At 30.1% G+C, this 26,456-nt stretch overlaps 2 protein-coding genes across 2 annotated transcripts; both read right to left on the bottom strand.

Annotated features, from left to right (window-relative positions):
* Positions 1 to 12,836: 12,836 nt before the first annotated feature.
* LOC133201850 (uncharacterized) lies at positions 12,837 to 13,827 on the bottom strand. The gene is made up of 2 exons (XM_061337653.1): positions 13,353 to 13,827; positions 12,837 to 13,003 (listed from the first exon to the last, which is right to left on the bottom strand). Exons 1-2 carry the CDS (start codon positions 13,677 to 13,679, stop codon positions 12,968 to 12,970), a joined length of 363 nt encoding a protein of 120 aa, XP_061193637.1. The 5' UTR covers positions 13,680 to 13,827; the 3' UTR covers positions 12,837 to 12,967.
* Positions 13,828 to 19,783: 5,956 nt separating this feature from the next.
* Positions 19,784 to 22,770, bottom strand: LOC133201732 (uncharacterized). The gene is made up of 3 exons (XM_061337521.1): positions 22,687 to 22,770; positions 20,157 to 20,489; positions 19,784 to 20,037 (listed from the first exon to the last, which is right to left on the bottom strand). Exons 2-3 carry the CDS (start codon positions 20,481 to 20,483, stop codon positions 19,996 to 19,998), a joined length of 369 nt encoding a protein of 122 aa, XP_061193505.1. The 5' UTR covers positions 20,484 to 20,489; positions 22,687 to 22,770; the 3' UTR covers positions 19,784 to 19,995.
* Positions 22,771 to 26,456: the final 3,686 nt, after the last annotated feature.

Raw genomic sequence — 26,456 nt, 5'->3', positions numbered from 1 at the left:
TGTTCATTTTCTTTACCGTTTACAACAACATCATGATTTCAATTCTAAAATCCAGTACATTTGAACATTTGAAGAGAAAATGAATGATTTGCAATGTAAATAAAATTTATTTGGATAAATCTTATTGTCAAAATAGATTTATTCACAATATTTTGTAAGTATTTGTAATATTTTTATTAAGAGAAAATCCCCAACGTACGGAAAAAATATAATAAATGTAAAAAAAGTGTAAATCAAAAATAATTAGTTGTTATGGTAACTCCTAAAAATAATTATTTTCCTCACTTTAATTATAAATTAAACTGTAGCTTGTTAGAAGGAACTTTCTCAAGTTAGTTTGAATTAGATTCTTAACATATTATGTTTCCACGTTAATCAAAATCATTTATTAATCGAGAAAAAATCCATTTTTAATTTAAAGAATCCACTCAGGGAATTAAAGACTCATTAAAGTTTTAGGATAGTCAAAACACAATTTAGTTCAGAATTGTTTATTTAGTAGTTCATAGACGATCCTTATGGAATCGATACTTGACTACGGTTCATTCATGTTGATAAATTGTCTTCAAAACAGAAGTAAGAAAAATCTATACTAGGTCTAGCTTTATCTAACTTGTTTCTCTACCTGCTATTGGTTAAATAAACTCAATAATGGTTTACTGTTCTAGAGTATCAACTTTAATTGAAACCTGGATTATTGTTCAGAGAGATATTGAATTGTTAGCAACCCCTTTGTCTCAAGCTATGTTTTGGTAAACACATCAAGCTATTATAATCGTACATAGAAAAGTAAATATGGACTCGAGTTTCCTTGTACCTTTTCCTTATAAGGAAACAGATGTTAATGTTTCCACAATAAAAATCATCTCTGTCGTTCTTTATCTTAGACGAAAGGAATGCCCAATTCAAATTCAAGTTTCTTTTCACTCCAGTATGCAGTAAGGTGTAGAATTAAAAGAATAGTTATTACAATATCAAATGCTTAAAAATTATCTATAAAATAAACATGCAATTTTCTTTATGTAGGCGCATGTATGTTTCATGTCAGTTATGCCAACTAAATTGCAGCTCTTCTTTCATGGAATAAGTGTCTCAAATACATGTATTATTTTTTTGATTTATCAAAATGAAGGAAAAATGTTAATTGCAGAATTAATTTTTTTGCTAATGCACATGCATATATACACTGAAACCAACAAAGTTTTCGAACAAAATTCGACACCATATCTAATAAACATGTTTGGATTCCGTATTCCTTTTATCAATCTTCAAAACTGATCTTTATTCTTAGCCAAAAAAAACAACAAAAAAACAACAAAACAAACAAACAAACAAAAACAAACAAACAAACAAACAAAAAATAAAACAACAACGAAAACAACAATAATAATGATAAGCAACGATCCCTTCACCAAAATTATGGAATTCATGGTCCTTGACTTCAGGTTTCAGACTCCGATATGTTAGTTATGTTGATACAATATATCTCATAAAAAATCTACTTCTTTCCTCATGAAGATCTTGCAGATTGCTTGCCAAAAATAAAAAGAGTTCTCAACTATTTACCAAAATTGGGAAATTTCTGGCCCCTAGGTCCATTGTTCAGGCCTCAGAGTTGGGCACACTTGGTCGTATTGAAAATACATTTTATCTTTGAAGTTCCAGGGAAACTGTTTCTATGATTATAATTTGAACTTAGTCCTCTATAGCCAAATTGTGAAATTAATGGTCCAGCGTGGGTCTGATTCGGTGATTTTATGAAAATATATTTCATTGTTGAATCTCTTCTTTCAGGACAAATGTTTGATTATAGTGTTATACTTTACCAAAGTGGAAAAATCCTCGATCCTGGATCACTTGTTCAGGGCACACGGGTGCGGCATAATTGGGCATATATTGAAAATACATATTTAAAAAAATATTTTCTATAGGACATATAGTGGGTAAAATAATAATATGATTGCAATGAGTATTTCACCTTTAACAAAATTATAAAGTTCATATCCACTGCGTCAAGACTTCTTGCTCCATTGTGGTGCTTAGTACGCACCTGATTCAAACTTTGGAATTTCCGAGGTCCGTGTGTTATGTCCTGTTGACAGATTTGTATTGTTTGTAGTTTTTTCGAGATCGACCATTGTTCGTTATTTTCACATTTTTTCATTAGTCTTATCATAGAAACTACTGTGTACATTCGAAAATTTCCTTATTTACTTTTAGACACCTGGCAGACAAACTGTTTGATAATTATAAACACTTAACCCTCTACAAAGGTTCTTAAATTCATGACCCTCTGTTTCTATGGTTCAGGCCCCAGGTTTGGGCTTAATTAGTCATATTAAAATTTTATTATACAGTAAAATACAACTTATCTTCGTAACTCCTGTACTTCTAGGAGACAAGATGCATATACTTTTTTATGAGCCCTAGAATCCTAGCCAAGCTAAATTTTTTTGTCACCTACATGTAAGACCAGAGTCCCAGTTCAGATGGGACTAAAGTAGTCATAGCCTGAGAAAATGGTGATACTCAGGTGATAATGAAGACCCCCCTTTTTTGGTCATGCTCAATTCTTTTGTCTCATTCAATATCCCATGTTTATTTTTTTTTTCAGCAGAAGCTACAAACGACACAGCTGCTCCACCGGTAAGATAATTTCATCAAAATGTTGTCGTTCAATGATTTTATTTGTAACTTTAATAAAAAATATATATTTAGATACATTTAGCAATTAGCAATGAAAATATCAGAGAATATAACTTTATATATATATATATATATATATATATATATATATATATATATATATATATATATATATATATATATATATATATATATATATATTTATATATATTTATATATATATATATATATATATATATATATATATAAGTTTTTCCTCTATGATAATCGTATGTTCAAAATTTGATCCATTCTGATTGGCTAAGAAGGATGCACACGTCACTTAATCCACATCATGTAAAGATAAAGTGTTGCTTAACAGTGAAACACATTTGCGGATAGTTTGAATGTCTTTATAACTATGTAATACTAATGATAAAAAACATACGCAGTAGATAGGACTTGTTTGGTCAAATAAATAAATATGGATAATAAATTGGATGTTGATAAAATATGATTATATTTACAATCGATAATAAATATATAAAGAATACTGTTTAGTTTGTGGTCTATAGGGACAAGTTGATTGGAGTACAGGATAATTCTTGTTTAAACACGATCGGCATTCATGCGAATGAGGACGTGATTCAATAGAGGTACTTACATTGAAGGGTTGAAATTTGATGACTTTTCGGTTTTAGAATTTGGCCACCTGGGAAACTAACAGTATATTAGTATTTAACATTGCTCTTGATCAAGGACAGAAAAATTGGATGAGTGAAACTTCGTCAACGTTTTCAATTTTAGTTACATTCGTAAGAACAACCCCCCAACAAATCACCCCCAAACAAACCCCTTTATTACATGTAAATAATGCATTCTAAGTCTATTACCATCTTCTAATGTTACTTTGAAAAAAAATAAGATAGAGAATTTTCATTAAATTACAACAAATTTTTCTCATCATATGAAATTAGGATGATTTATTCCGCTTTACTCTAGAATTATCTTCAGTTTTCTGATATACAATGTAACATTTCGAATGAAATAAAATGCTAAAAAAAACGTTTACATGTAGGGTAAGTTTTTTTCCATTAACTTCAATAGTTAGGTTAAAGTATAATTCAAGTTATAAGTTAAATAAATGTTAATATTTTATTTCCTTCCAATTATTCGCTTCATCTCTGCATTTGTAATGCAAAAACGAAGAATTTGTAGAACATGCTTACTTAGTCACCTATCTCCACCATTCCAAGAAAGAGTAATATCTATTGATCTTAAGGCTTCTAGAGATGATATCAGAAAATTAAAATGAAGCATGAAAACTTTTTGTTTAACCTATTGAGTAAAATTAATCATCATACTTTGGCTTAAAGAAAAAAATAGTGTTGCGATACTTTTTTCCGTGTTTATATATATTGATCGTTCACCATGTCATTTAGAATGTAAGAAAAAAGTTGTTTAATTTTAGCAATTTTTTATAGGAATTATTACATGTGCTATGATAACAAATGTCTTGTTTGAAATGTTGAAATCATGATTGTTGGATTTTTATTAACAGGAAGACAAGCCATTCCTGCAGAGTGATGCCTTCATTGGGCTCGCTATTGGTGTGGGGGCGGTGGGAGGTACCCTTATCCTGTGTTGTTTATTATGGAGATGCTTCTGTGCGAATGTTGATAAATGAAGATACTCTGCGAAACAACTCATTAATGATATAAGCAATGAGCTAAAATTTCCTGATTAATTTATTGAGCTGCTGAAGACAATCTATGATGTTAATTATCATGTGTCTTTGTTTGATGTGTTAAATTTAGTGCAAGAAATGTTCAACCTTTGTGGATTTTTAAAATTGTTAAATTAACCTGTTGTCAGCATTAATACCCACCCCCTTCTTCTTCTCTGAATTAATCCATTGTAAATTACAACACTTTACTGATGAATAAGAAATGATGATATGTAGGATGAGAATGGTAATTTGTAATATGCAAGTTCATGAAGCCGCTGGCGGCTATCATAGATGTTGAGTCAATTCTTTGTTTTGTATTTCAGATACTTATTTGTACCATAGCATAGACTTTCTATGTATATGCTGATTTTGTTTTAGAAAAATGTATATATCAAATTAAATATACATATGTAATTTGTTTTCAAATCAATAGTAAGGATCAAAATTATGTCAATGTGCAATGCCCAGCAATATTTAAAACATTATTCCGACATCAGCTATCTGTTTTTAATATATTTTTCAATGTTCAGTTTCAATCAATTTCAACTTTGATTTGTACATTTATTTGTTGTAATAAAATTGAGTTAAAGAAATCAAAAAGTTTTATTTCTCAGGGTCATCTCAGAAACATCATTCTAGCTTGGCAAGATTCCCTTAGAAAGCTGTTTGCTATCATATGTCCCCCGCCTTCGCTAAAAGCGGGCGATATTAATTAGGGTCTTTCTAGCTGTCCGTCTAACCGTTTGTTTAGCTGTCCCTCTGTCTGTTTGTCTGTCTGTCTGTCAGTTACAATCTGTTTACGAATGATATATCTTACACTTTTCAGCTTTTACCATAATTTTTTTTATCATAACACTCTTTGACTTGCAAAAACCTATTTCTTTTATTTTGAGGTCAAAAGATGAAAAATCAATGCAACAAATTCATGTATATGTACATGTTGGTGTCCAGATGATATTTCTGAAAATACTTTAGATTTTACAATGAAATTTCATATCATAACCTCACATGACGTCATGAAGATCCCATTTGATTCTTAGGTCAAAAGTCAATGATCAAGGTCACATTTTCTTATTTTGCATAGAATAAGTATATCAGTATTTGTAAATGTAATTAATTAAAAACCACTTAAGATAAAGACATTCAAATTAAATAGATAAAATTTGAAAAGAGTCAACAGCAATAAATTTAAGACAAATGCTAAATGTACCCGTAGTGTTGAACAGAGTAGGAATTAAGACATCAACGGCCAGAGGGAAAACTCTTTTGTAAGAGAAAGTATATAGCAAAAACAAAAACAAAAAAAAAAAAACAACAAAAAAAAAAAAAAAAAAAAAAAAAACAAAACAAAACAAAACAAAAAAAAAACAAACACCAAAGACCGGACTAAAAGTGTTTTCTAAAACATTATTCTTATGCACTTATAAAAGTAAGTTTTCTAAATCAGTATTTCTCTATCACGATCTACCTTGCTTTATTTATGGTACCATAAGAGGATTTTTGCGACATAATGCATTGTTTACAGTGTGTGCCACTGTTGAATTTTTCAACTTTCCATTCATAGTATAATCGACATCATAAGCTTACAAGCTGAAAGAACTTGTTAGGAACGATAACCCATCATGACTGTGCACCCATTATTTCCATTTTGAAGAAAAAAAGTACTCTGAAGTTGATAAAAGATGCTTGAGTTTCTGATTGACAATATCTATGTGGTTTTTGGAGACCAGGTCTTCCAAAAATCAGTTGGAATTCTCATGGGTACCAATTTATAGCAGACCTATTTTTGTATTTATATGAAGCAGAATTTATTCAAAATCTTATACATGAGAAATCTTAATCTGTTGCTGTGGCCTTCAAATCGATATTTAGTTATATCGACGACGTATTATCAATTAACAATAGTTGTTTCCATTCATATGTCGACACGATATATCCCAGTGAACTTGAAATAAAAGATACCACAGAGTCTGACCCATCTGTTTCATATTTAGATATTTTACTAGAAAAAGACGTTAATGGTAATCTAACAACAAAGCTTTATGATAAATGTGATTTTAACTTTTCAATCATTAACTTCCCTTACTTATGCAGCAATATACCTTCATCACTGCATATGGGGTGTGTGTCTCTCAGTTAATTCGATACACAAGAGCATGCTCTACGTATGAACACTTTCTAAAACGAGGAAAGTTATTGACTAACAAGTCGATGAAAAAAGAATATCAACAGTCTCGTTTAAAGTCATCATTTTGTAAGTTCTATGGTCGATACAATGACTTTGTCAGCAAACACACTCTGTTACATTAAAATCATCCTATCATACTTTTGGTAATGTATTTTAAATTTCATGTAAATATCCCGTGGGGAACCCCTTCGTTTTAAATGTTTTATTACTGTTCATATAACAACAAAGCTTTATGATAAATGTGATTTTAACTTTTCAATCATTAACTTCCCTTACTTATGCAGCAATATACCTTCATCACTGCATATGGGGTGTGTGTCTCTCAGTTAATTCGATACACAAGAGCATGCTCTACGTATGAACACTTTCTAAAACGAGGAAAGTTATTGACTAACAAGTCGATGAAAAAAGAATATCAACAGTCTCGTTTAAAGTCATCATTTTGTAAGTTCTATGGTCGATACAATGACTTTGTCAGCAAACACACTCTGTTACATTAAAATCATCCTATCATACTTTTGGTAATGTATTTTAAATTTCATGTAAATATCCCGTGGGGAACCCCTTCGTTTTAAATGTTTTATTACTGTTCATATCCTTCACTGAACCTCAATTCACTGGACCTTAAAGCCCGCCAGTCCGTGCAAGTTAGTGTGGATACGGCAGTCCAGAGAGAATTCGAAGGACGCTTTTGCCTCCTCTCAGATATGTTTTGTAACCAGCATTGATAGTTACACCGAGAACCAGCATTACTTGCAGGGCTTACTTTGTATTTCTTGTGTGTAATGATGCAGCTTTTCTGAGGTAAGGTTTATGTTTATCATTTTATCTTAGTTATTTTCTTGTATCATTCATCTGTCCTAAAAAGCCCAGTCATTGCATTTCTCATCAGTTTTAGCATGTATATTTTGTTTATTTTGATTACTATATATAGCAACACGTATTTGAATATTTATAAGTATGGTGTACAATTTCCGTCACAATAATTTTGTCCGTAAAGTAGCAATTCGTAATATTGCATTTGAGTATGGGTTGTATGTATAGTTTAAACATCTCATGTGTGTTTAATTGAGTCTTATCTATGACGTGTACAATATCTATAAATCTGATAATGAGTAAAGTTATATATTTGTGTTAAGTCACAGGAGCTTATTAGAAAACTTTTGTATGTGTATGTTGGAGCAGGTTCCATCCATCCCTAGTTTAAAGTCTATGTTGAGACTGTGTCGAGAGGCCACCCAGTGCCTTGGGTGAGTCCGCCCTCCTATCATGATTAGTAGTAGAGAGGCTATCCTTGGGCCTTAGAGATGTTCCTCTAGACTGTGGAGTGGAAGGCGGCAGGACAAAAACCCATTATAGGACAAACAATGGATCTTGTATATTTGTACATTTATTGTAATTAAATATGTAAATTATCTGGACAAAGCTTTTTTGGTTATATTTAAATTTAGTAAAGTAAAAAAAAAAAAAAAATAGTAAATCTGCTCGACTATCTGTGACACACTTTATCATTAAGTCAAATGCTGACTGACGTTTTTCATACTAATTGTAAGGCCATTATTGACATACTGAATTGTCGACGGATTTTTCAGTTATTTATCGATCATGACAAGGAGCACACGGCTGTTGTGACCGGTCGGCAAGGGATGCTCACTCCTCCATGGCACCTGATCCCACCTCTGTTTTTGGAGGTCCGCGTTTACTCTGCTCCCGGTTTGTATTGTTTAAATGAACTTTGAGCTTGAATATATACTGTTCGTTATCTCCATATTTCACAATAAAAACAACTGTTTTTTTTTAAATAATGACGTCAAAAACATATATTATGCAATTAACTTTAACCATCTACCCCTCTTCAAAAAAAAATTTAAGATTTTTTATGAATATGAAAGCTAAAAGTAAGTACTACTGTAACAACACGCGCATTCAAAAGAATACACAAAGCCACAAAAGTCATTTACACGCATCTACACGCTGTACAATTCCAATTGATGTGAGTTGAATGTTTGCATGAAAATAAAGAAATACATGAAGAATAAGTTTTTTGTTGCTCTACATTACATTGCACATTATATATAAAATGTAAAAAAAAAAACCAAAAAAAAAACCATGTCGCCATTATCTTTTCAGCCAAAAGTGCATTAAAATCACTCTCGATATATACTTTAAATTAAAAGGGCCTATACTCTTGTAACAATAGTAATTCAACGTATTTTTTCTGGAGTTATCTATTTTGTATTGAAAAAAAATATATATATACAAAAAATCGTGAATTTATTTATCAAACATGGCTTAACATACATGATTTCAATTAAATCTAAATAGCTTCTTAAAAGATTTTTTCCAAAAAAATTTTCAATCCCATCAAGGAATTAGAAAGCTATTGTACATTAGTGTTAAAAGGAGGCCAAAAAATATTTTTCCTTAGGGAAGTTTAGTAAAAAAGTAAACCTGTTAAGGAAGCTCTTAACACTGCACACTAAAGAATTCAACTTGTAGGGTAGTTTTATGCAGTTATAGAGATCTGCCCTTAGAAGTCAAATAGAAAAAATAGTTATTTACAGTTTATTACACAATTTGTATTAGATTAAAATATTCTCAGCATTATATTAGATATAGTTTAAGAAGTTGAATTCATTGTTTCCATTAATTTTCCCAGTATATGTAAACAACCATGATTTCTGTTCATGAATTGTCTATTGTCTTTGAACATTTTTCAAGCGGAAATAAGGCAGGTATCCTATGTTGAAAATGAACTAAATAGTTTCAATATGCATACCCTTATATAACATATTTCTCTACAAGTCCAAAAAGTACTTTTTGTTAGTGTTTAGAGCTTCCTTAAATAAAATCTCTGTATCTATTTACATTATCTACTACTACACTTTATATTCTGTTAACAATGCAATTACCACACATATTAAATTTTCATACTTAGTTTAGATAATATTTAATTTCAGAGAATATCTAAAAGGGTTTTTAAGAAATTACTAAAAAAAACCCACAATATTATTCCGATATGAGATACACTAATTAATGTACACTGTAAACTGATAATTGCCATCTTTTGAATAGAGTGTCATCAGAACACAATGCCTCTAGGGTTTATCAATTAAAACAATGTATTTTTTATAGAAGTTTTCAAAAACCAGTACCTTTCTCCCGACTGTGTTTATGAAACATTAAAAGAGCTGGTCTAGTTTGAACTGACCATGACAAATCCAAAAGGAATAGAAGACAGGCATTCTACTTTTAGCAAAGCAAAATGTATATACAGTCAAACCCTTTTTTCAAGTTTGTCAATGCATTTATTTTTTTTTTCATAAGGTACTAGATCTAAACAATCGATGTCTTATTGATTTAGATAGTTTTGGGGAGGGGTTAAAGTGCCCCCAAAGTTAAATTCCTTTATTACGTCAATAATCACACAAAAAGTGCATTGTCCATGTTTTTATCTTATTGGCAATTGAAAAGATTGAACTTCTAATGAATAATAAAAAGATATGTAAGTTATTTACGGTGAAATAAATACAAGTACTTGAAATCTGTGTTTTAAATATCATATCTTTTAATGAAGAATGTTAAATTTGAATTAAATTCATCCAGTTTAGTTTTGAAGGGGTGTGCATGTTTATGAAAAGCACGTTTTCTATTTTTATTTTTCAAAACCCCCAAAAGTAATGGTAATGCATTTCTTTATTAAAGTAATGGTAATGTAATGCATTACTTTAAGAAATTAGAGTAATGGTAATGGTAATTTAATGCCCAAATTCTTAAAGTAATGGTAATGTAATGCATTACTTTACAATGTAGTCTGCTTACAAATAGAAGAATATTTAACATTAAGTCACATGTCATAACATTAAGTCATCATTTCGTAAGTTATATGGTCGATACAATGACCTTGTCAGCAAATACAGTCTTTCATTAAGTCAAATTCTGACTGACTTTTTTCATACTAATTATTAGGCCATTGTTTGCACACTGATTTGTCGACGGATTTTCCGTTATTTCCCGATCATGACAAAGAGCACACGGCGGGTGTAACCAGTCGGCAGGGGATGCTCACTTCTCCATGGCACCTGATCCCACCTTTGATATCTTAGAGGTCCGTGTGGCTCCGCTCCTATTTTGTAACGTTTAATGGACTTTTGAGCTCGAGTACTGTTCGTTATGTCAACATATTTCATGCAAACTTCGTACGGTACAATTCTTGCTGCTCATTATAGTCACACAAGTAATATCTATGCTAGAAGATGAGGAGTAAATCATTTTTTTAAACACATTCAAAGCATTTCTAGACAGCTCCTGTAATAATAATTATGACAAATTTACATATATTTCACAATTTAAAGGGATTTTGCTAAGTAAATTCATTTTAACATGTACACAGATTGATAATAATATGCAGAAATAATAGAGATAATTTATTTTAAAGGATTTTTAAAAAGGGCTTGTCCCATGTTTCTCAATTACTTGAAAATAAAAGTGTCTTACGTTCCGAATGATCACAATTTATAAATTTCGTGTTTTTACTGCGGAAATACCGCGGTAATTAAATATTATTATTATACCTCTATTAAGAAAACTCAAATTTGATTGTCTTGTTAGAAGGTTTTTAAACTCAATAATGACTCCAAAAAGTACCGTTTACAGCAATAATGACCTAGGAATCATTGCACGTGAGGTATAATGACCCGGTCATTATAAATAATGACCGCTAAAAATGACCTGTTAATCTAAATTCCATTCAAATTAAAAATTTATGCATACAGTAATGAGTGTTCATTACAAAAAATGCCGTTATAAAAATATGTATAGTCTTTTTATGGTACGGAATACGATTGGCCTTATCGATTGGATTTATCGTTTTCATTGAAACTAATGTTACAATGTCAAATTCAACGAATGCAGACTGGGGCTCTTTTGTACAGTAAAAGCCTGCACCAGATTGCCACTGTACTCTGGAACGGTATTTGTGAATTTTTATAAAAATGCATGATACTGACAATCACAGAGTGTTTTAATAAATCGGCGGTATAAAAACTTACAAGACTTGCAGGCGAAAAGTAAACAACTTCACTAGCTAATCCCGATCCTGATGGAACACTGATAACAGTTCGTAGGTCTAATACACAATTGATTATTTTAGTAATTAAGCCTACAAAAACATATATCGGTATAATAAAACAATTGATTACCCCTTATGAGTTCAAGATGGTGAAATAAGGACCCTCGACCGGGCCCACTCGCTGACCTGACCTAACCTCGGCCGCTACGCGGCCTCGGTCAGGTCTGGTCATCTCTTGGGCCAGGTCTCGGGTCCTTATTTCACCATGTTGACCTCATAAGGAGTAATTAATTGTATATTGATTAAAATAAAAACCCCTCAGTTAAAAATCCAAGTTAATTAGATAGCGATAACGTGACCCTGGTACGGCATAGGCAGCAATGGCTAATCAGCTATTTGAACGTTAATCGTACTAAAATGTACGCGACACAAACTGGATTTTCTGCGTTATGGACGACCATATCACCGATTTTGTCAGTATGAAGTTGAATATTCAACCTTTTATGTTTGAACTGTCAGCAAGAAAAAAAAAAATCCGAAAATTCTGTAAACATGGTAATTTAACCTGTTGACAGTGATGTAGTGTTTGTTTCATTTAAAACTCGTGAAAAAACACATCACTTTAAATCCTGAAATATCTTGAAGCGTCGTCAAAATGCAGTGTTAGTATTCAAAATACCGTATTTATTTTAAAAAAACTCTTTAGTGCAAACACTGAAAAGTTCTTGTTTCATGGCACTTTCATGCAGTTAGAGCGATGTGTCCTTTGATTCAAATTAAATATAGGATGTAATGAACAATTTTCAATTCAAATATTCTTAACAATATATTAGACCAAAACGAAGAAAGTTATACTTTATTTGCATACGTTTTTTCCATATAAGAACATTTTCCTATGGCAGGTACAATGTAAACTATATTGAAAATGATATACTTATAGATATATACTTATAGATCACCTCAATATTTTAACTTTCTGTCATATAATATTCTCAAAGTCAAAAAGAATTTTCAATTAGTATCTAGAAAATCCTTAAAATAAAGCTACAAAGTCCCTGTCTCTTTTAAAAAGTAGCAACAAAATTTATCTTGATTTCATTCTGTGCAAGTATTTTGAAGTATTGTTCGGAGACCATCTCATTGAACATTGATTCAAGCATCCAAGGCCCAAATGACCATGACCTTGGAATTGATTAAGACTATAACAATTTTTATATGGCCAATTCTGCACTGAACAACTGAGATTTCCTTTGACCACAAGGGTCTCAATAAACAAATAAAACAATTTAAAACATTTTTATAGCTTCAAACAATATAGTGAACAGTCAATTCTGATAGTTCGCACTCATTGCTCTCACAGCAAAAGATTCAAAAGGCATGCCAAATAATTCTGAAAATAAAAAAAAAATCTAAAATAAACATAAAATTTCTCTTGAAAGTAAATCTTTATAAGCACTACAAAGAATTGGTTTAATAGTTTTAGCAAAGATACTGCATACAAGGAAATTTTCGCCCTCGTTTTTTTTTTTTTTTTTTTTTTTTTTTTTTTTTTTCCCTTTTGCCCTACTCACAGGTGGGCGAATTTAAAACGGGGCGAACTCTAAGAACACAGTATCATTTCTTAAACAGAACTGTGACAGGGCGAATTTAAAACGGGTGAAAATAACACAGGACGATAATAACCCTATATACAGTACTAAAAAGAAACGTATGAATATATTCGGCAATATTTCAATTACCCTCGTTTTTCTGTTGTGTCTATACACAGCATTTTGCACCGTTCTTTCCGTTTTCGCCCATGAGCTAGACGGTTTCTTTCTAAACCATTCTGTTGGCCCCTTTTTGACCCTCTTGAAGCCCTTTCTGTGCAAGGCTTCATGAGCCGCTGATTCTGCTCCGTTCATTTCCCAGGCTGAGAACGACCTTTTCAATGTAGTGCTTGGTCTCGTTCTCCTTATTTGTTGAAGTCGTCGTCTAGGTTTTCTTGAGCTTCCAACTTTGAAGTTATTTCCCCTCGCCCTCATCAAATAGACTTTTCCGATGCCACGATGCCGCCCTGAAGCCATTTCGATCTATAAACAAAATTATCAAAATGAATCTGTATAAAAAAAGACATTTAGGGGCAAAATACCATATTGGTTGACTACCATTGTCTTCACATGATTCACTTAAGCAATTTATTTACTCAATGCTGAGTCAAGGAAAAATTGCTTATCAATACTGATACAAGCATATCAACTGCATTTTATAAGTCTTTTGTTTCTGCAGAAAATTTGCCCTCTGGTAAGTCTCAAAAATCTTTCTTACATGTAAAACTCTTCTCTAATGCAGGGATCAGTAAACACATCAAACTCGGTATTCTTTACAAATCAATGATTACGTAATGCTTTGAGAAATTGTTGTTTTGTTGTTTCATGAAGATCTGGAAGAATTCTCCCAATCATTAAACAGAAAACTCAAATCATATTGTAGCCAACCCTAATTCTCCTTGGTCATGATAAAAAAATCTTGAAATGCCAATACTTTTTTCGCTTATCAGTTTACGAATTGTAAATCTAAAACACTGGAAATAACAAATTAAAGGGATATTTTTAAGCCGCGACAACAAAATGAACAACTTGAATCTACAACTAATCTGCACAGTGTTGCCTGTCGACGCCTTTTGCAGCTGTTAGCAATGATTTTGTACAATTTTTTAAAGTAAAGATTTTGAATTCTATATATGTAACTGTATGGCCTTATCCTAGCAATCAGAACCAAATTTTCAACAAAACGTAATATAGTTTTCATGAGCGTACGTATATTCGCTACTTATTAGATTACTGTAACTTTTGTGTTATGAAGATCTTTCAGCATTGAACCATTTCCCACAAAAAAGTAAATCAAATCCAGCACAGAACCATAATAAAATAACCTATTTTGAATTTCTTTATCTGAACAAATGCATTTGATTTTGTTTGGTTGCGTAGGAATTTTTTAGATTTTATTCAAAAATGGATTATGTAAATATACAATTATTGCACTAGATCTTTATAACTAAAGTACTCTTTACTTACGCTTCTGTAAATCCGATTACTTTGTCAACCTCTTTTCTTTTGATATCTAAACCTATCTCGTTTGGATATTATACAAGATTATTTAAAACTATACGTAATTTCTAAAAAAATAAACCTTTAAATGGGAAATCCGTGACTTAGTGCTATTAATATGCATTATCATGTATATTATGCTTTCATTTTGCCCTGTAGTTTATAATAAGAAAATCCATAGGCATTGTTGAATGTGTTTAATGTCACAATTTAATAATTTAATTAAGCAATATTCATGAAGTGCATTTATATCTCAATAACTCAGGGAAAAACTTTATTGTATAACAATCTATCCAACTTTTCTATTCCATATAATAATACAAAATTTTCACTGTTCCAGGCAATCTCTAAATCGCTTTTACACTAAAAACGAAAAAAGTAATGAAATGTGATTGATTTTTATTGAAATGTTTTGATTTACTTCCATTTAGGAGGGAAGTTGTAGCAAGACCTGTATTTTTGAAATTGATCATTATGCCATACTTATTACATGTATGTGAACTTAATTTAAAAAGCTATATTTTGATTAAATGTGGCATGTATTTCTAAGAAAGGACTGAGAAGGCTTTGCAGACACCAGTAATACTTTTTCTTACATAGTAATACTATATGTTTTTGAAATAGAGGAATTGATGCCAAATAATTCAAATAATTATACCATAGGCTGTGGTTTAGAAAAGGAGTATCATGTTTTGCTTGTTCATGTAGTAATATATTTATGAAATAGAAAATATGTGATGCATATAAATATACATGCATACCATATCATATTATATGCAGTTGCTGTGATACGGTAATGATCATGAATGTTGAGTGTGTGTGTATTTGTATTTGAAATGTGTTTTTAACTTGGGTCAATTTTTAAGAGCTACAATTCTAAATTTCGTTTAAAAGCTTTAAAATGGACATTTTTGTTTAAAAAAGAAGAAGTCAATTCAAAGGGTAAATAAATCTTAACTAAATTGTATTAGCTATATAAAATACTTAGAGTTGAATTTTTCTTCAGCAACGACTCCAAACTTAGTGAAATAAGATTTTTATTGTGATATACCTACTCCACTGAGATTTCTATTTCTTTAACTAAAATACGGACAAGGGATGTACAGTGTAATTTTATGTTGTAAATGAACACTCCATTTCGTATTGTCAATGTCAATTTCAGCTCCCCAACAAAATATTTTAAAGAGACACATATGGATTTGATTTAAATATGAACCATAAACTTAAACTTTTTTAGATTCTTTCGGAAAACGAATTTTGGAAAATTCACGAAAAAAGAATTTTTGAAAGTTTTTTAAAAACATTATTCTTTCTTTTTTTAATACTTTTTTTTTGAAATGTCTGAAAATATTTTAGGATTAAACAAATATCTAAATATAAAACTGGGTTTCCCCTAAAATACAAAAATATTTTAAGTCAGTTTTCAGAAAATACAATCTTTTTATATGATCAATTTACAGAATTTGATACCCATACGAATGTTTTTATGTCAAAGTTCGCTGAATCATGAAAAAAAATTATGCAAATCTGTATTATATTACGTATGCCTCTATGTTTATTCAGAAACGTTTGTCGGCGTCTGTTCTTTTAACAAAGCATTTACGACAAACGCTATCTAAATTTGATATTGATGCAATTTATAGTTCTATTTATAAATCTTAAATAACAAATTTTTCCATGACATATTTCAGTGATACATATGTTTCCTACTTTTTCGAGAAACCCATTTGTTTATAACAAGACATTCAGTGTAGTTGTGAATGCAAGATGTAAGTCACAAGAAAAGAAAAAAAAACCAATCGTCTCGAGAAATCGGAAAAATTCATTGTTTCACAATCTAGCTATTTTTTTTTCAGAATATTTTTGGCTTTAAACCCAAAAATGTTTTTGTTATTTAACTTATGCAGGCATACCAAAATCCCTTATCTGGTATTACTTAAAGTAAGGTAAAAAAAAAACTGTGATTGATTTCTTATTCCTTTTTAGCTTACCTTAGCTGAAAGCCGTTGTCCGGTGTCGCTGCGTCTGTCCGTCCGTCTGTAATTTTTTCACATTTTCAACTTCTTCTCAAGAACAGAACCACTGGGCCATTTTTAACCAAAGGTGGTACGAAGCATTCCTGGGTAAGGAGATTATAAACTGTTAAACTGGAGGGCAAAGCCCCCTTCCAAGGGGTGATATTCAAGAAAATATATAAAAAAGGATTGGGTCATTAAAAATCTTGTTCTCAAGATCCGCAAGACCAGAAAAGCTGAAACTTAAGTAGACGCCTTCTAAGGTAGTGTAGACTCTAAATTGTTCAAATTATACCCCCGGGGGTAGGATAGGGCCACAATAGGGAATCAACGATTTACATTGAAATATATAGGAAAAATCTTTAAAAATCATCTTCTCAAGAAGCACTGGACAAAAAAAGCTGAAACTTATATGTAAGCATCCTGAGGTAGTGTAGATTCTAAATTGTTCAAATCATGCCCCCAGGGAGGTAGGGCAGGGTCACGACAGGGGATAAAATTTTAACATTGAAATATATTTGAAAAACTTTTTAAAATCTTCTTCTCAAGACCTGCCTGACCAGAAAAGCTGAAACTTATGATGAAGCATCCTCAGGTAGTGTACATTCTAAATTGTTCAAATCATGTCCACTGAGGGTAGAGTGGGGCCACACTAGGGAATCAAAATTTTACATTAAAATATACAGGAAAAATCTCAAGAACCACTGGATCAGAGAAGATGAAATTTATTTGGAAGCATAAGTTAAGTATAAATTGTTCAGATCAAGGTCCCAGGGTAGGGTTAGGCCACAATAGGGAATCGAGGTTTTACATTAAAATATATAGAAATATATATTAGAAAAAACCCTTTTAAAAAGATCCAATGGACTAAAAAAGATGAAATTTAGGTAGAAGTTTCCTGGGGCATTGTAGATTGTAAATTGTGGTCCACGCGGGTGGGGTGGGGTCACAATATGGATTATAAAGGGATTTAAAAAAAAACCCTCCTCTTCGCAAGAGCAAATCCATGATGAATCATTTTAATATGGAAGCATCATGTGGAAGTATAGATTAAGTTTTGTACAAATCATGGCCTCCTGAGTATGGGGTGTAGAGGGTGGGGCCATATAAGGCGATCAAAAAATACAAAGAAATACATGTATATTGTGGAAAAACCTTATGTGGAACAGAATTGCCAAAGTGACTCAGGTGAGCTTTGTGGCCCATTGGCCTTTTGTTTAAATATGATTTTTTTTGTATTTTTGCGAGATTTTGTTGCATAAAAACATAATTTTGTGTTACTTCCGAGATTTACCCACTGGCCATTAAATATCATGCTTTTGGAATTAAAGTTTAAAACCTACAATCTAAATAAGTTTGACTTGTATGTGTATGAAGCAAGTGTGTATGGAGGAGTTAATTCATTTTTTAAAACAAAATTTGTGGTCATTCATTATATCAACATTTATTATTATAATAATCCCAAGTATTATAGTCTGAACTTTGACACGAATCTAAACTGCAACATACTTCAATGAACGTAAGCATACTAGATGATTGATCAGAGTTTAATAAAGTTAACAATAATAATTAGAAAGTCCACAGTATTTTTCAAAATGAAGATTTCAAAAGGGTTAACTTTAGCAATCAAAATCAAAGCATTAAAAAGATAACAACAAAGGGGTTTTAGAGATAATGCTATTTACAACTAATTGTCAACACTATTTTTAAAGGAAACCGAAATAGTGACTTGATAAGAAATTTGAATGTTACTATCGGCATCAAAATATATATTGTAGTAAATCAAGTTTCATATTTTTTACTATTAAAATCAAAAGCTTTGATAATTTCCTAAAACATAGTATACTATTATAAAATGTAGTTTGCAATACTAAATCACAGCTAACTATAGCTATCTATAATAAATAAAAAAAATTCATATTATCTACTAAAATAAATAAAAATTTTAAATATTTTTGTTTTTTGTACAGTAAATATAATCAAAATATCGAAGTTTGTACTATAGTAAACAATATCCCATAGTATTCACAGTAGCAAATCATCGTGAAATACGAAACTACAATAAAATACATTTTACTATTGTATTTTAGTTAAGGTAAACTTGGTATAACATACAACTGATGGATATCTTCATACTGAATAATCGTCTAGTCCCGATTCGAATAATTCTGATGCATACAAATTTAAAAACATGTTATGTATAATGTATAATACGCTATTATAAAGTATCTATATTCTATATAGTGTATTGAAAATGAGTATTGTGTGTTCTTTTTTTTTTAATTTGGATTTGTAAGTGCTCCTTTTTTAATGTCCTCTTGAGCTGTTCAATATATGTCTGTTCAAAAATTAAATTAAGAAGTCAGAGAAGTATATATATATATATATATATATATATATATATATATATATATATATATATATATATATATATATATATATATATATATATATATATATATATATATATATATATATATAAATGGTTCTTATCAACGACAACGCTAAAATCTTAATATTTTTTTTAATGTGTAAGATCTTGTTTTTGAAGTCGTAACTCTTTTATTGACTTTAGTTTATAGACAGCTGTGGCATGATCCTCTGTATGTGATAACGTACTCCAATACAATGTCAATCTCAGTTTTCAATCCATGAATATGAAACTGATATTCTAAATTTACTGTAAATGTGAGTTTTTTTCCTTCTAGGAGAGAGGAAAAGTGTAGCAAAGAACGTTAAGTATGGCATTCTCTTTATGACATTAAATAATGAGTAATAGTTTAGCTTTCCTGTTAGTTGAATTATTTAATTGTCTGAGAATAATTTGTTTAAAAATGAATATCTAAATATATAAAGGATATTCAATGTTTTTTAGTTGAATATGGAGTTTATTTCACGAGTGGGACAGGTTTTTTTTATATTATCACGAGCGACACGAGCTACAGTATAAAAAAAAAAATCCTGTCTCACGAGTGAAATAAATTTCAAATTCAACGTTAACTAAAAAAACATTGAATTTTGACATTAAGATACAGACTGTAGCATAAATTAAAGCACAATAAAAACTAAAGAGAAAAATTGTGTTTATTTAATTAAATACTGTGCAGAAACTTTATTTTTTTCTAACACGGAAAATGATCAAGTTGAAAACAGGAAACATGTCTCATGTCAAACATGTATTACTTTCTGCAAATAAGTATGCAATGTTATCACTTCAATACCATCAAATTAAGGCAAACTTTCTCACAACTTAAAGCAATGGCATGCTCTCGCTATTCTCATTGCAGGAAATACATAAGACATGCCACTTCCAATATTCTCTGAAAATAAGAAAACATATACAGTGAGCAAAAAGGCACAAAAATGGAATTCGTGTTATATTACAAATAAAGGTATTCAACGAAATCTATATGAATGTAATCGACAATATTTCAATTACCTTCTGTTTACTGTTGTGTCGATAAACAGAATTCTGAACAATTTTCTCCGTATTCACCCACGAGGTCGACGGTTTCTTCCTAAACCATTCTGTTGGCCCCCTTTTGACCTTCTTGAAGCCCTTTTTGAGTAAGGCTTTTTGAGCTGCTGACTCTGCTCCATTCATTTCCCAGGCAGAGAACGATCTTTGCAATGTTGTACTTGGTTTCTTTCTTTTTATTTGCTTCAGTCGTTGCTTGGGTTTTCTAGAACTTCCAACTTTGAATTTGTTTCCTTTAGCTTTCATCAAGTAGACATTTCCCAAGCCAAAATGCCGACCGTAAGCCATTTCGATCTATAACAGAAATAGCAATAGGAATTAGCGCAAAAAGATTCAGGGAACAAAATACTCAAATAACGCATTTTTGTTATTATTTGATAACCACTGACACACAAAACAAAAAAAAAACAAAACAAAAAACAAAAAAAACAAAAAACAAAACAAAACAAAACAAAACAAAACAAAACAAACAAAGAAACAAACAAACAAACAAACAAAAACAAAAACAAAAAAACCCACACACACACACATTTAAGTCCTGAGCTGAATCAACGTATTTGTTTCAAAATGAAATTGTAGTCTTATATAAGGATGCCTGATGCCTGCATATCAATATGCATGCTTTATTGTTTATGTAGAAAAAAGTGTCCTTTCTTTCTCTGTAAATTTATATAAAAGTTTCTAAAATTCTTCGTAATGCAGGGATCAATATACAGATCAAACAAGCAAGATTCTTCTTTACAAACCATTATGTACATGATGCTATGTTATTATTTTTTTTGCATCAACAAAGATGTCTTAACACATTTTCCACTTACATTGTACATGTAGAAAGGAAAACTTTGTCTATTTTGCGGAAAACGCTAATACTCAGGGATATAAAATAAATTTATCTTGAAATATCAACACGTACACGCAAATACATCAATTTGACAAGCTGTACATCTGTACATATTCTGTAATTATCGAATTATACGGAATATTTTGTTTCTAATCAAATGTTTAACTTTTCAAATTTAGATATATACTAACCACCAGGTTCATTAAAACTTTAATAAGCATAATAAAATTGGAAAATCAAGTACCAATATTTTTCCTGTAATTTCAAAACACAAATATTGGTACTTGATTTTTACAATGAAATCAATACAAAAACAACTAGATTGAATGAGTTATTGTCATTTATTTGTTTTTATAAATATAATATTAAATGCTGATTTGAAAAAGAGAACATGTATATGGAAAGTTTTCGAAATAAGATAAAAATTGTCCTTGTCTACAGAATGTTGTTCTAAAGAAAGCATATGTGATTAGTGATAACTTGTATCTAGAAGTAGGCAATTACAGTATTTATTTCTGTGCAAATGTTTGTATTATGCTTTTCTGTACGTTGAATTATTTATGTACCATGTTTTAATAAAAGAGAGAAAAAATAATGCTGATTATATTTCCAGAAAAAAATAACAAAAATTGAAAAATAAATCTCATACATTTTAACTATGAGCATATTTTGCTTTCCCATTTACATTTAGTATAAGAGAATGATCTAAACAACTTGATTCTTCAGTAAATATTTATCGTATTACATATTTTCAGTCTGGTAAATATTCTAGGAATACATAATATAAATACAATATTTGTCAGAAAGATAGTGTAATCTACATATCAATGCTTATTATGATGTTTATATTGGTTGAATGATGACGGAATCAAGGCATGTTGATGCTCTCCACTATGCTCACCAACTGGAGGTGCGTTTTCTAATATTTCTTCTATTGAACACTATCTATTGATGTACAAAGCGATGCTTGTCAATAATGTTTACAGCTGTGTACAGTAAGGTTTTGTACAAATTTAAATTATGTTTAAGTAAGGTTTTTGAATTTTCTTTATCTATAAAGCCTCACTCTAGCAATCAGAGCCATAGTTATAACAAAGTGGAATATAGTTTTTATAACGATGTTCGTTACTAATTAGAATACTTTAGCCTTTGTTTTCTGTACATCTTCTATTTTTTTATGTGAGAATTTTTGCTAACATATAAAACTATGACTCTCTAACAATAATAGTAAAGAAAATCTGGGATCTTAATTTGAACCTATTTACACGTAATGATTGCTTATTAATTTGACTGATTTGAAACCTCCTGCTCTGTAAAAGTACTTTTGAATGGTTTTCCTCTGCATTGCTAACCCGAAAAGAACTCATGCACGGTTTTTTTGCAAAGATTCAATGCAAGTTCTCAGATCTTTCTTCAGATAAAGAAAGTTTGCCTTTTCCCTCAGGTCGTATGTATTAAAATCCCTTTTCTCAAAAAGAAGTAAATCAATTCCAGCACAGAATCGAAATAAATTAATAGAGTACTTATTTTAAATTTGAATACCAGAATAAATGCATTGTTTAAGGTTGCGTAATAATTTTAAAGATTTTTTCACAAATGAATTTATTAATATGTAATTATTGCTCTAGAACTTAAATACCTATTACTTACGCTTCTGTTAGTCTGTTAGTCCGATTGCTGTGTCAGTTTCTTTTCTTTTTCTCGTTGGGATATTATACAAAGTTTTTAAAAAAATTGATGTAATTCCCAGTTTCTTTTAATAAATCTTTTAAATGGAAAAACCGGTGACTTGTTGCTATTAATATGCATAATCATGTTTATTATGCTTTCATTGAGCCCAATAGTTCTCTGAGTACTTTTTAGTATAGGTTTTGCAATATAAATGAAGCCGCTTTTACATCTTAATGATTTAGGAAAAAAAACTTTAATGTAATAATTTAACTAATTATCCTTTTACTTGTAATAATTATGACATTTATCCTACAAATTACTTGTGATTACACAATAGTCTGTGATATAGAAAATAAGTGTCATGCTTTGCTTGGCAAATAAGTAAAATAATTATGAATTAAAATATGTGATGCATACCATATTATATACAATATTCTGTGATATAGTTATGAGTGGTGTTTGTATGTGTTTTCAATTTGGGTCAATTTTTAAGAGTTACAATTTTAAATTTCGTATCTGGACTTTAAAATGCAATTTTTCTTCTTTCAGAAAACGATCAGAGGGTATAGAGATCTTAACGAAAAGGTAATAGTTGTATATACAAAGAAACTTAATGATGGGTAGACCAAACAACTTAAACTTATACTTTTCTTCAGCAATTAAATATTTATATTCTTATTGAGGTATTCTTCCTAGACTGAGATTTCTATCTATACACTGTAATTCTCTCTTGTAAGTGACCACTCCATTTCTATATTGTTGTTGTCAATTTCAGCTTACATACAGAATATTTTGAAGAGATCCATATGGATTAACTTTGCTAGATTAGCCATTTACTTATTTTTTTCTAGATTGAATTTCTTTCGAAAAAAGAACAGCACATCCAGGAAAAAGATTTTTGTAAGTAATTTTTATTTTACCTTATGTTTTCTTCTTTCAATATTTTTTAAAATAATCTTTTAGTTTACAATAAATATCTAAATATAAAACTGGGTTTTTCCCCCCAAATACCGAAACATTTCAAGTCTATTTTTGGAGAATGCGACAGTTGTTATAATAAATTTTCAGAATTTGATACCCATGCAAATTTTTTATGTCAAAGCTCTTGAATCATAAAAGTATTATACAAATTTGTCTATATTTATATGTTTATATTTATCATGCATGCTTCTTCGATAAACCCATTTTCTTCCTTAGCTTTGTTGATAACAAGACACTCTCAGAGAAATTTTGAAAGCAAGTTTTAAGTTAAAATAAATGCATCTTGACAAATCAGAAAACTTGATTGTTGAACACAATCTCGCTAATTTCTTTCCTTTTATCCTAGAAAATCCAATTGTTACTTTAAGCAGGCATAATGTAAAACCACAGGCACTAGACGTTACATATTTTTATTATAAAAAAATATTTAACCTCATACCTACCTAATAATTCAAAAGGTACACATCGCCGCCATCTTGATTTTTTTCTAGGTCGGTCACATTAACTTGTATTTTTGTCTGAAACTCCATGAAATAAATTTCCTGCAACCGTATTCTTTCTATTGTCGGTCGATGGAGATCTCAACTTACGGACAGTGAAACCAAAAGGGCGCATCACACTTGCAAAGTATTTTTTGCGAGATATTGTAAAATAATCCATGATTCAGTAAGTGCGACATGTATGTGTATGAAGCAAGTGTGTATGAAGGAGTTAAATCAATAACAGTATCAACTTTTCATTATTTTAAATCAAAGTTCCAGTCACTGCATGTATAATAAAAGTGAATTTTACACACAAATCGAAACTTTAACACTGATAAATCAAAATTCCACAGTATTTTTCAAGATAAATTGATGTCTAAAAGTTTTAACTGAAGTAATCAAAATCAAAGCATACATAAAGATAAGGACAAAGGAGTTGTTTTAGAAATGATACAGAGAACTGAAAATATTGTCTACATTATTTTTAAAGGAAACTTAAATAGTGGTTTGATAAGCAATTTAAACGCCTCTAGCGAAATCAAAATATCTATTGTAGTAAATCAGAGTTTCATATTATTTACTGTAATAAATCGAACTATTATAGTAAGTGCTCTGATAATTTCCTAAAATATAGTATAGTACTGTAAACTGTAGTTTACCTTACTCAATCATAGTTTACTATAGCTAACTATAATACATTGTGTAAATCAAAATTGCATAGTATCTACTAAAATAAATAAAAATATTAAACATTTTACTATAGTAAATCTATTTTTTAAAGATAGAGGTAACGTAGTAGTCAAGTACAAGTATCGAAGTTTGTATTATAATAAATCAAAGTTCCATGGTATTCACAGTAGCAAATCATCGAATGAACTATGACACTGCAGTAAAATATAAATATATATTCTACTATAGTATTTTTATTAAGGCAAACTTGACACGGCATAAAACTGATACAACTGATATATTTTCTTATATCATGATTGCTGCATAGCAAAGTAATCGTCTAGCCCCGATTCGAAAAATTCTGATTAATACAAATTTAGAATGTCAAATGTATAATACGTTATCATAAAATCTCTATATTCTATACATTGTATAGAAAATGAGTTTTGTGAGCTATTACTTTTGATTTCTTCCTGAGCTGTTAAAAAAATTAAAAAGTCGAGGAAGTTGGAGATCTTGAAGAGATTGTTAAAGTTACATTATATATATATATATATATATATATATATATATATATATATATATATATATATATATATATATATATATATATATATATATATATATATATATATATATATATATATATATATATATATATATAAAATTTTAGTTGTAACACGTTATTTGATTGGATAAAAGATTTCGTTTATATCGTATAACATAAGTTGCCTACGTCACAATGAGTTACGTCAAAAACGTATTACTCCGCTTGACGTTTCTTTTAAAATATGCTCAATTTGAAGCCATATTTGGAGGAAAACATTGTCTTATTGTCTACACTGAAATTAAATTATAAGGAATGAAGCTTATTTTAACCTATGTTATACGATATAAAATAACTTGGGGCAGTTTACGCTTTTTATAAACCGCTTCACTGAGCGACCAAAAGCTGGCCTTGATTTCTTTGAGAAAACAATACTATAATTTTTGAAGATTAATATATTTTATTCAAAATCAATCTTTCCATGTTTCCATATTTCATTATGTTTTCGTGAAAAATATCGTTGGGAAGTCCTTTTTCGTCACAAATGTATGATTTCAGAAGTCGGCGCCTACTATGTTCACATGTTCTCTACAAAAGAAAATACCAATGAAAAATCACTTTTCAAGTTTTCAAACAGTTTAAATTATTTTTTAATTTTTTCAAACAGTTTATTCTTTTTAATTTAAACAATATTAATTTATTTTCCTGAAGTAAAATGGAGTTGGGAGCAAGCATGAATGCCTATACAGGAGTACACTGTTGATTTCGATAGCTAAAGGCATGCACGGCTATTTTAATGACATGTGCATTTATTTCATGAAAAGTTTATCTTTCAAATTCTTTTTAACAGTTATTTGATATTGATAATATTATTTGGAATATATTTAGTTCACAATTTGAAATTGGTACATGTATTTATGATTTTTCAACGGTGTGTACAATTTGAGGGACACTACAAGAAGTGGAAAACTACTGTTATTTGATGAAAATAGGATATTCCTATCAAGACGTTGTTAAAAATGTATTTAGCGCAATGTCGAAGTGGACTATGCAGCGTGTGTACACGAAGT

This window comes from Saccostrea echinata, unplaced genomic scaffold, assembly GCF_033153115.1.
Source record: "Saccostrea echinata isolate AGI-Se365-2 ecotype Australia unplaced genomic scaffold, CSIRO_AGI_Sech_v1 ptg000045l, whole genome shotgun sequence".
In the NCBI taxonomy this organism is placed as follows: Eukaryota; Metazoa; Mollusca; class Bivalvia; order Ostreida; family Ostreidae; genus Saccostrea; species Saccostrea echinata.
This window is presented reverse-complemented; position numbering and strand designations above follow the sequence as displayed.

What these genes read in the sequence shown, in the direction of transcription:
- LOC133201850 (XM_061337653.1), bottom strand. Translation starts at nt 13,679, where the DNA reads ATGGCTTCAGGGCGGCATCGTGGCATCGGAAAAGTCTATTTGATGAGG. An exon ending in GACACAACAGAAAAACGAGG is followed by an intron (nt 13,004 to 13,352) that starts GTAATTGAAATA and finishes TTTTATTTTCAG; the next exon opens with AATTATTTGGCATGCCTTTT.
- LOC133201732 (XM_061337521.1), bottom strand. Translation starts at nt 20,483, where the DNA reads ATGGCTTACGGTCGGCATTTTGGCTTGGGAAATGTCTACTTGATGAAA. An exon ending in GACACAACAGTAAACAGAAG is followed by an intron (nt 20,038 to 20,156) that starts GTAATTGAAATA and finishes TCTTATTTTCAG; the next exon opens with AGAATATTGGAAGTGGCATG.